The sequence below is a fragment of the Alosa alosa genome, chromosome 4, assembly GCF_017589495.1.
Source record: "Alosa alosa isolate M-15738 ecotype Scorff River chromosome 4, AALO_Geno_1.1, whole genome shotgun sequence".
Classification (NCBI taxonomy): Eukaryota; Metazoa; Chordata; class Actinopteri; order Clupeiformes; family Clupeidae; genus Alosa; species Alosa alosa.
In genome coordinates, this window is record NC_063192.1 from 14,110,033 (window position 1) to 14,121,598 (window position 11,566).

At 39.1% G+C, this 11,566-nt stretch overlaps 1 protein-coding gene across 1 annotated transcript; it reads left to right on the forward strand.

The window, feature by feature from the left end:
* The first annotated feature begins 617 nt into the window (after window positions 1-617).
* Window positions 618-7,849, forward strand: slc17a9a (solute carrier family 17 member 9a). Its single transcript, XM_048241652.1, has 13 exons — window positions 618-738; window positions 1,749-1,946; window positions 3,317-3,456; window positions 3,764-3,863; window positions 4,383-4,507; window positions 4,837-4,948; window positions 5,081-5,177; window positions 5,295-5,382; window positions 5,495-5,529; window positions 6,117-6,232; window positions 6,666-6,721; window positions 6,899-6,928; window positions 7,129-7,849. The coding sequence occupies exons 1-13, from the start codon at window positions 650-652 to the stop codon at window positions 7,269-7,271; spliced, it is 1,329 nt and encodes a 442-aa protein (XP_048097609.1). The 5' UTR covers window positions 618-649; the 3' UTR covers window positions 7,272-7,849.
* The last annotated feature ends 3,717 nt before the right edge of the window (window positions 7,850-11,566 follow it).

An 11,566-nucleotide genomic window follows, 5' to 3' on the forward strand; every position in this document is an offset into this window, starting at 1 on the left:
TGACTATTTAATCAGTGCATCTAGTCTTTTACAGTGAGTATCTATGCAAGGTTTAATAAAGATCTGCCACCCCATGTGGGAGATATGGTGTAAATACTGTATAATAGGACCCCAAGTTTGATTGACATCCATCATGCCTCTTGGAAGATATCGCACACTGTATTACACATTACATGAGAACTCCACGTGACCTTCGACCCCATGACTACCTAATGTAGTTGGAGTATCTAATGAGGGGGTCTGAATACTTTCTGAATGCAAATAATATATCAAAAGAAAGAATTCTTATAAGGTGTACTATAATTTAAAATCAGTAGTATATAATATCAGTAATTTAACCGACAAGTCCCAATTTTGTTAAAATAGCTTTAAAGCTGTCCACAACATCAACAGTTCAAGTTTATGGTGTCTAAATAAGGCAACACCAGGCTGCACTCAATTTGCATGAGTGACGCCTACCAGTAGGAAAAACTAGTTTCACTGACATGCTGTTCACAGACACCTATATTCACAATGAGGCAGAGGCGGAGTCACAACCTTGACAGACTTCTTGACATAGTTTCAGTGGTCTGAGGAGTTGACGGGCCTGCTTGAACGTGCACGAGACAAGTCAACGCTTCCCTCTGTGTAGTGGGGCAGCAGCAATGCCATGCTGTCTTCAGAAGAGACCCAGAAGAATAATATCATTCTAGATCTCAATGTAAGGAGTGAAGGAACCAAAACTCAACCATGGCCAAGGTAAGATCTGAACAATAAATTATCAGGCTGTGCTATATGGCCTTATTATACCACTTTAATGTTACCTGTGTTGTTTACTGGGGTTGGAGACAGAACAGAAAGCAACAGAATTCGTAATTCATTATCAATAGCCTACTTTCATCTGACTGGACAGGTTAACAGGAAATGAAACGCACACTTAGACACAGATATTTGAAAGGTTCCTTTCCTCACATTACATCGATATCACATTTTCCCCAGTATACTACTGCTTGTTACAAAATGTTTCTCCTTTGGTCAGTTAATTGTGCATGTTAATGTTAATGCAATGCATGTTTTCTGTAGGATTTGTGATTGTTGCCTATATATTTCTTAGACATATTCTGATACATTTTTCAAACTACTTTTGAGTTTAAAATCAGAATTTCTGAAAAAGAAAGATCAGACATAGCTTCTGGCTTAAACTTGAATGTGACTGACTGACCTTACATTCCTGTTGACAGGAAGATCTGGTCTTGCATCATTTTCGTTAAAGGTGCCATGTGTAATGTCCGCCAAAAATCAATTCATACTCCACATTCCATAAAAAATGGGGGCAGTATACCTCCAGAAAGTGAGCTGGTTTACCCTAGAGTAACAACCGAGACTCGTGTATTGCAGTTTGGTTAGCGGTTATGTTGTCCGCATACTGCCTCCCATGGCCGAAACTGGTATTATGACACCTGTCGGGCTGTGGCTAGTAATTTAGCATGCTAATTCAGGTTGATATCTCTGCAGCACTATACCTTGTTATTTTTTTAATGACATCATCGCCCTTATTTCTTCTCATTCTTTTGATGCGTGTAGCTCATCTTTTGGATATTTTTACCTCAATTCTTACACATGGCACCTTTAATTACAGCTTCAATCCTATTTCTGAAGTAGACTTACACTAAGCAAAAGCAAAGTAATAGTCTTGTTGTCATAAGACTAGCAGCTAATGTTATAGTCACGCAATTATATATATATATATATATTTGTCTTTTCTCTAGATCACTGGCTCAAACATGGACCATAATGCTTCTTCTCGTCACCTGTTTGCTGTACTGTGCCAGGATGGCCATGCCAGTGTGTGCGGTCGCCATGGCCACAGAGTTCGGGTGGAGCAAGACAGAGATCGGTGTAGTGATGAGTGGCTTCTTCTGGGGCTATTGCTTCACTCAGATTGTTGGAGGTCACGTCAGTGACAGGTGGGTATAAGGCAAGCTGTTCAAAAAATGACAGAAATGCTTGGGTACAGCCTAGAACGTTGATTCTGTGCCTTATTTTGGCAGTATGAGTGATAACGCTTTGAAGCCTGATTGGGGTCAGACCATGCTGGATAAGGTTTTAGTTGTTTATGTCAGTGTGACTTCTTCGTCAAACTTTGAAGTGTTTGGTTCGTTATGATTAGTTAACTGGCCATCGTTATGGCATTAAAGACTATCTGCAGTGCACATACCCACTTAGTTATTTTTAGAGAAGTGGATAAGAGCTCATTGCCATTTTAAACAATACTGCATTAACTAGAACAGAAACTAGATCTACATTTATTCATTTAGCAGATGTTTTTATCCAAAGCGACTTACATACAGTGCCACCGGAAAGTATTCAGACCCTTCCAAGTTTTCTACATTTTGTTATATTTCAGACTCATCTTGAAATGGATTCAATTCGGGTTTTTTTCTCATCAATCTCCACACAACACTCCAACACTCCACAAATCAGGTGTTTGGAGTGTTTTGTACATTTATAAAAAGTAAAAGTCTGTAATATTCCATTTACATTAGTATTCAGACCCTTGGTTATGACACTTGCAATTGAGCTCTGGTGCATCCTACTTCTATCAATGGTCCTTGAGATGCTTCTACAAGTTGATTAGAGTCCATCTGTGCCTAAATTAATATATAAGGTCTCACAGTTGATGGTGTATGTCAGAGTGAAAACCAAGCCACAAGGTCGAGACAATTGTCCGTAGACCTGCGAGACAGGTTTCTGTGAAGACACAGATCTGGGCAAGGAAACAAAAAAAAATCTGCAGCATTGAAAGTGCCCAAGAGCACAATAGCCTCCATTATTCTCAACTAGAAAAGTTTGGAACAACTAACAGTCTTCCTAGATCTGGCCGCTCAGCCAAACTAAGTAATCCGGGACAAAGGGCTTTGGTCAGACAGGTAACCAAGGACCCAATGGTCACTATGAATGAGATTCAGAGTTCCTTTGAGAAGATGAGAGAAGCATAAAGAAGGACAAACACCTGATTTTTTGTGGAGTGTTGAAGTATTATGTGTAGATTGATGAGAGAAAAAATTAACTGAATCCATTTTAAGATGAGCCTGAAACATAAAAGTGAAAAACTTGAAAGGGTCTGAATACTTTCCGGTTGCACTGTATGTGTTATTTTACAAGCAACTTGAGTTTAAATGCCTTGCTCAAGGGCACAGTTGAACCCACAACTTTTCTGGCTACTGTATGCCAGCTCCTTGACCACTATGCTACCACCACTCCTGGTATCTCTTAATGTGCATCTACAGTATATGCCTGTCACATATGAACTAATGAGAGACTCATGCTTTGGTAGGATTGGTGGAGAGAGAGTTCTGTTGATGTCTACCATAGCTTGGGCGTCGATTGCAACTCTTACACCAGTTTTAACGCACTTGAATGTCAGCCCCCTGATCACCATGACAACGGCCAGATTCCTCATGGGACTTTTTCAAGGTAAAGGAATTTATGTGACAAATGAGAACTGTTCATAATGTGACAATTAAGAATGAACAAGACTTCAGAGTGGATTCCTGACTTCCCATGCTTTTAAACTAAAAAAGTGTACAGATTGACTTGGAGTAAATGGAGTTAAATTGTCTTAAATTGAATGATATCAGGGTTTAATGTTCACAGGCATATTGCCTGAATTCAGGCTGTTTAAGATTTGAAAACAGATAATTAGATATAACAACTTTGAAAGTTGCCTTGTTGTAAGCCCTGTGACATTAATAATGAACCTTGCTGTTTACCTGTGGCACAGGTGTGCACTACCCATGTCTGACCAGTGTGTGTGCTCAGCGAGTGGAGGATGGAGAGAGAGGCTTTGTGATGAGTATTATTGGCTGTGGTTGCCACCTGGGGTGAGAGGACACAACTCAAACATCTCAAATGGCACTCAGATCATCCCACTCACACATACCATTTCATTATCTTTTTTATGCTCTGTTACATATTCATCACAGAACTGATCCATCTTGTAAACTTCATAGAAATTTACAACAAAGGTTTTTTTTTTACCCAAACAATGTAGCCTAAAATGATTTAGCAATAGTTTATATTCAGGAAATACTAAGTTGTATAGTGATCACAATATTGAATGAAAGACTGGTTAAATTTTAACCTCTCATTTTTTAATCCATTCATGCGGCTGTCTCAGAAACTGAATCCATTACAAACATGTTAGGACTGCAGTGTAGTAAATTGAAGCCAACAGACTGCACAGCTAGCCCTAATCAAACCTAGCTACTTTTTATAGTGCCAATATATTTGGAATTATGCAACAGTTAGGTCCGGTCAAACTATTTATTCATATCTGATTAAATGAGAGGCGTTATTATTGCTAATAATATCTCTGTGTGTTGTTCTGTTTCTGCCGTCAGGGTGCTGTCTGTAGGTGGAGTAGGTTCTGTGATTCTGGAATGGTATAGCTGGGAGCCTGTGTTCACCATAGTTGGGTTCCTCTCCGCCATGTGGGCTTTCAGTGTGTGGAAGTACCTTTTGAAAGGTAGAAATGCAGTGTCCATTCTGTTCCAGTGTTGAGAATGACACAATGCAATCATACATTTGCAAAACTGCAAACATTTTGAATTTAGTTCAGTAGTTTGTAAAAATATGCCGATTGTGTAGTATGAGTTTACACAGAAAGCAAAAAATATGGCATCTGAATTATTATTTGGAGTAGCTTACTAAGTCATTACTTATTAAATTAGCTATGAATGCAATACAATTAATTAATCTAAATATTATGCAAGGAAAGCCATTTTAAAACTGAATGTTTGTGTTTATACCGAGCACATCTGTGTGTATGTCTGTGGTGACTGTTTAAAATTTCAGCACCTGCCAGAATGCCAGAAGTTCCAGAAATGTCATCTAACCATGGGCACCAACTGAGCCCACAGGAATCGGCATCTTTTTGGCTGAAACTCTGCATGGAGCCTGCTGTGCTGTGAGTGAAATTCTAGACATTCTGCTTGCTTTATGTTATTCTTTTCTTTTCGTGTCCCTATTTGTTTGTCTGTCTGTCCATCCATTCCATATGCCTGGCATCAAATCTTTTCCTCCTCCCTTCCCCCATCAGGTCCATGGTTTTTGCACATCTGTGCTTCAGTAGTAGCTATTACACGCTTATATCCTGGCTCCCAACCTTTTTCAAAGAAACATACCCTCAGGCTAAGGTTAGTTTGTTTCTGCCATTTTTAAAGGCATGCGTAATTGATTTATGCAAACAGTCTTTAACTAAAGCCTGTATGTTTGCTTGCACTTCCTGAAATCATTAGACATTTTGTCTGCAGGGCTGTGTGTTTAATGTGGTTCCCTGGTTTGTTGCCATGGTCTCATCTCTGATTGGAGGCAGTTTGTCCAGTTACCTCATCAAAATGGGTAAATTATGAGATTCCTCCATGGCTTCTCAATATCCTCCATGGGCTTCTGAATATCCATTTTGCACAAATACATTGGCTATATGACCTCATTATAACAATTTTTTTCATAGGATACAAAACAGTTAATGTCAGGAAGATGATGCAGGTATGTATAAGGCAAAAAAAAAGTATCTATCGTTATATGCGTTAAATTAACCACAAACATGTTGAAGTAAAAATGCCCCATTTGTATAATTTTGAGTTACACGTGTTTGTACATTATTTGTGACATTATGTGAAACAATTACTCAACAAAGGTCCTACAGACTGAAACACAACATATGGATAGTAAGAATTTCACCATAATATGATAATGTTAATTTATAATAATACACTTAATGTTGAGGTGTTCTCAATCAAACATTTAACGCATGCAAAGGCTCTAAGTAGAAATATATGGTGCACCCTTTAACTCTTTTAGGGTTCTGCTATTAATGTCTTGCTGCTATGAAGATCTGCATGCTGCGGCTTGCATTCAGCCCACTTGCTATCGTAATTAGCTTTCGTCTCGCATTCCTGTGGAAACCTAGGCAATCAAAGTTTTGTGTTCTAATACCAATGTATAGTCATTATCAATGTACTGTAATTGCTTAGAATTGCCAGTTGTGATGTGTGGTTACATTAAATCTGGGATTGCTGGTGTGTGTTTAGATGTGATGGAAGTCTAACGATTGTTTTCTGGGGCGTATTCAGTTTTGTTCCATGGGGCTGAGCGGCATGTTTCTGCTGATGTTATGCAGAAACCCCTCCTTCACCTTAGCTGTTGCCCTGGTCTCTGCAGCCGTTGGCCTGGGAACATTCAACAGCAGGCAAGAATCCTAGAAATCATTTATAAATATATTATAGTGCTTTTACATATTAAATGTTAGTATATTTTGGCCACCAGCAAGAAACAAGTTGCATGAAAGGTGCATTATAGGACTTTCCAAAAACATGTTTGAAGAAATTACCAATAGAAAATAAACTGAACAGGCATATTTTCTGTAATGCTATAATAAAACAGTATTTCATCATCTTATTTTGTGTAATTTGACTGTCTTTGCATGATTCCCATGCTTTGATGCTTCTTGAACTGTTTTTTGTTGAGTTGAGTTATGGTTATGGTTATTGAATTTAATGCTTTTGTCCAAAGCAATCTATGAACCTTATAATAGTTCAAATGAACAGTAAACTGTTTTTTAAAAGTTGTTAAGCCAACATTAAGCAAAACAGTAATAATAATGTCAATATGGGTTTCTACAGTGGTGTGACTGTGAACGTGCACGACCTGGCCCCATCCTGTGCCGGAGCTCTGTTTGGTTAGTTTTTCATCTTTTGTTACGCACATTAGCTTAGGTCACATTTTATTTAGCTTTTTGTCTGCCTTTTGACTCAGCAGCATCATGTTTCATGTCATTAGTTCTTTTGAGAGTATTATTTACTTAATCATTCATTGATGTGGAATTCATTTATTTTTATTTTTTCTTTTTGCACAGGTATTATGAACACCTGTGGTGCTTTCTCAGGTACACCTCAAAACAATGATTCAGAGCACAGGGCCAATGATTCATGGCATTGTGTTTATGCATTTCATAAGTACTTTCTGTTACGACTAGTCCAGTCTTTACTTAGTAGAATTGAACGTCTGCTTGGTGTTCTGGTTTTCCGAATATCCCATTTGGGAATCAGAGAATGTGCCATTCATTTCTCTCACTGGTCTGCATAGGTCTCCTGCTGGTGTACTTCTCTGGATACCTCATAGAACTCACACGGTCCTGGGCCAGTGTGTTTTTCCTTCTGACTCTGGTGAATGTGATGGGTCTCATACTGTTCCTGCTGCTTGGAGAGGCGCGCCGCTTGGACTTATAGGACAGTAACATGTCACTATGGACTACTATGGCTTACAAACACTTACAGAGGAAATACTGCCAGGCTAGTATCTAACATGAAGGTTATGACATGGTAAAAAAAGAAAAAAGCATGTAATGTTTTCATATACATATTTTTTTTTAAAAAGAGGGATTTTTTAAAGTGCAGATGTATTATTGAAAAACATATTTATTGTTAACAGACTACCCAAATGTAGTCCGGAATCATTTGTGCTGTTATGGACATCAGTGTTCAATGCTGTTCTACATATCTTACAAATCCAGCTTGCAGCGCAATAACTGGGTTTAGCCTGCGAAAATGCAGGTCTGTCATATCCCGCTTTTGTCAGATGAGGGCAGTAAGGTCTCCATTTGCATATGCAGTGCATGCAGATGCATATGGGGCATATCACACAGGGTTTATAGGCATAGACAACTTATGTAGTATATTTAGGTAGTTGTGTAGGGCACCGTCCTAGTGAAGGAACAGATTGAGCACCTCCACATTGTGGTACCCTCAAATGTATTCAACATGTATTAAAAGCAGGCAAAGGCAATTTAGCCTACCTAAAAAGAGACCCTCCCAGATATCTGTCCGTTTACTTTATTTATTTTGTGTTTATGGTTTTAATGACTTCGGACTCAACTTGTAATAACCTGATATACGCCATGGGTAAAATTATTTGTATCTTAAACAGAATTATTAATTAAAATATAATTAATTCCTGCCCAGTAGGCTTACCAACTTCAGCAGCCTCAAGTTCACCAACATGTGCAACTCAGCGTTATTTTGCATGGAATGCAGGGTCTCTTATCTAAAGGAAATGGGATGGATGATCATCACACACTGAACATGCTACCATTTATCATTTGACTAATGAGCCTAGTTTCTTCCACACACGCCATTGGGAATTATGGCCAAATCTTTGTTTCATTGTATTTCTCATGGACAGAGTCGTTCAGGTGCTTTTTGGCATACTCCCAGCAAAAAATGGCTTCCATCTGGCCACTCTACCATAAAGGCCTGATTGGTGGAGTGCTGCACTGATTGTTGTCCTTCTGTAAGCTTCTCTTAAGGAACTTCTCTTACAAAGGATCTCTGGATCTCACTCATAGTGACCATTGGGTCCTTGGTTACCTGTCTGACCAAGGTCCTTTGTCCCTGATTACTCAGTTTGACTGGGAGGCCAGATCTAGGAAGTTGTTGGTTGTTTCAAATATTTTCCATTTGAGAATGATGGAGGCTACCATGCTCTTTCAATGCTGCAGAATTTTTCTTGTATCCTTGCAGGTCTATGGACAATTCTTGCCGGTCTATAGACTATTCGGTTACACTTACCGGTAACTTGACAGTATCGACAAAAAAAGTGACATGACACTGTCATGAACGTGTCATAAACAAGTCATAAACTTTTATGACATAACGCTTCTGTTATTAAGTGTCATTTGGTTTTTGTCATAACACGTTAGGGTTAGGATTTAGGTTAGGTTAAGGATCAGGGTTAGGGTTAGGTTTAGGGTTAGAGTTAGAGTTTTGTCGATTCTTGACAGGATCGACAAAAAAAGTGACATGACACTGTCATGAACGCGTCATAAACAAGTCATAAACTTTTATGACATAACGCTTCTGTTATGACATAATGCTTCTGTTATGACATAATGCTTCTGTTATTAAGTGTCATTTGGTTTTTGTCATAACAAGTTAGGGTTAGGATTAGGGTAAGGTTAAGGGTTAGGGTTAGGTTTAGGTTTAGGGTTAGAGATTAGGATTAGGGTTAGGGTTCATGTGTCATGACAGTGTCATGTCACTCTTATTTCGATACTGTCAAGTAAAGTGTTACCGACAAATTATACATTGAAAAAGCATGATTTCATGCACTGCAGAGGGTGGTGAAAACTGCCCAACGCATTACCAGTTCCTCACTCCCCTCCATCGAGACCACCAAGGGCAAGCGATGCTTGCGTAAGGCATGCAGCATCATCAAAGACTGTTCTCACCCCAACCACAGACTGTTCACCCCACTCCCCTCCGGGAGGCACCCAAACCATCAGGTTCAGAGGAAGCTTCTTTCCTGCGGCTGTCACCATACTGAACTCTAGCTCTGCATCCCAGTGACAACCAACCAACTAAGCCCCTGCCCATATTTATATTTCAATTTATATTACTCTAAACCACCCTCTGTAAACCAACATACTACTCTCTACATTGCACTATATGTATTGTCCTGTCTATGCACCACCTGTCTATACTTTGTATAACTCATTGGACTTTTCTGCTTTTTTGCACTTCTGGTTAGACACAAACTACATTTCGTTGTCTTTGTACTTCTCTGCACAATGACAATAAAGTTGAATCTAATCTAATGATTGATGGCATATTAACATTTGCATAATACAACAGTGACTTGTTTAGGACTTAGACTTACTGTAACTTGGCCTTGGTAATACTTGGACTTGGACTTACCTCTCTGTCTTGACTTGGAACTTGACTCAGACTTTAGCATTATAGGACTTGAGACACGTGTTGCATGCCAATCAGTGCCTTTATCCCACCTCTACTAATCAGTCCATTTTCTTTAACTTGTATATTATTTTTTTTTAATGAGTCATGTACTGCTTCACATAAATAATGTGACATTCTGTAGCCTCCTGCACTTGCTTAACAGTCACATAAACTTCTCAGATTCTTTCTACATTTCTACATCTGCAGATTTGATTTATGTTAGGCTAAGTGTCAGTCCATGCAGCAAGAAAAGAGGAGGAACAGAAATGGCTCATTTCATGACTGCGGGATTCCTCGTTGATAGGGAGGGAGGAGATCACCACCACAGGTAACGCGCACAGAGGAGACCCCCAGTGCTGTGAACGCGCACGCTATACGTGGGTGTATGGAAGGAGGGGTTAGTATTCTACAAACAAGTCATAAACTTTTATGACATAACGCTTCTGTTATTAAGTGTCATTTGGTTTTTGTCATAACACGTTAGGGTTAGGATTTAGGTTAGGTTAAGGATCAGGGTTAGGGTTAGGTTTAGGGTTAGAGTTAGAGTTTTGTCGATTCTTGACAGGATCGACAAAAAAAGTGACATGACACTGTCATGAACGCGTCATAAACAAGTCATAAACTTTTATGACATAACGCTTCTGTTATGACATAATGCTTCTGTTATGACATAATGCTTCTGTTATTAAGTGTCATTTGGTTTTTGTCATAACAAGTTAGGGTTAGGATTAGGGTAAGGTTAAGGGTTAGGGTTAGGTTTAGGTTTAGGGTTAGAGATTAGGATTAGGGTTAGGGTTCATGTGTCATGACAGTGTCATGTCACTCTTATTTCGATACTGTCAAGTAAAGTGTTACCGACAAATTATACATTGAAAAGCATGATTTCATGCACTGCAGAGGGTGGTGAAAACTGCCCAACGCATTACCAGTTCCTCACTCCCCTCCATCGAGACCACCAAGGGCAAGCGATGCTTGCGTAAGGCATGCAGCATCATCAAAGACTGTTCTCACCCCAACCACAGACTGTTCACCCCACTCCCCTCCGGGAGGCACCCAAACCATCAGGTTCAGAGGAAGCTTCTTTCCTGCGGCTGTCACCATACTGAACTCTAGCTCTGCATCCCAGTGACAACCAACCAACTAAGCCCCTGCCCATATTTATATTTCAATTTATATTACTCTAAACCACCCTCTGTAAACCAACATACTACTCTCTACATTGCACTATATGTATTGTCCTGTCTATGCACCACCTGTCTATACTTTGTATAACTCATTGGACTTTTCTGCTTTTTTGCACTTCTGGTTAGACACAAACTACATTTCGTTGTCTTTGTACTTCTCTGCACAATGACAATAAAGTTGAATCTAATCTAATGATTGATGGCATATTAACATTTGCATAATACAACAGTGACTTGTTTAGGACTTAGACTTACTGTAACTTGGCCTTGGTAATACTTGGACTTGGACTTACTCTCTGTCTTGACTTGGAACTTGACTCAGACTTTAGCATTATAGGACTTGAGACACGTGTTGCATGCCAATCAGTGCCTTTATCCCACCTCTACTAATCAGTCCATTTTCTTTAACTTGTATATTATTTTTTTTTAATGAGTCATGTACTGCTTCACATAAATAATGTGACATTCTGTAGCCTCCTGCACTTGCTTAACAGTCACATAAACTTCTCAGATTCTTTCTACATTTCTACATCTGCAGATTTGATTTATGTTAGGCTAAGTGTCAGTCCATGCAGCAAGAAAAGAGGAGGAACAGAAATGGCTCATTTC

Excerpts from the sequence above, each read along its gene's own strand:
- slc17a9a (XM_048241652.1), top strand. The coding sequence starts at position 650 with ATGCTGTCTTCAGAAGAGACCCAGAAGAATAATATCATTCTAGATCTC. Across the intron at positions 5,530-6,116 it reads ATGTCAGGAAGATGATGCAG|TTTTGTTCCATGGGGCTGAG; the intron begins GTATGTATAAGG and ends GGGCGTATTCAG. Across the intron at positions 6,929-7,128 it reads CACCTGTGGTGCTTTCTCAG|GTCTCCTGCTGGTGTACTTC; the intron begins GTACACCTCAAA and ends TGGTCTGCATAG.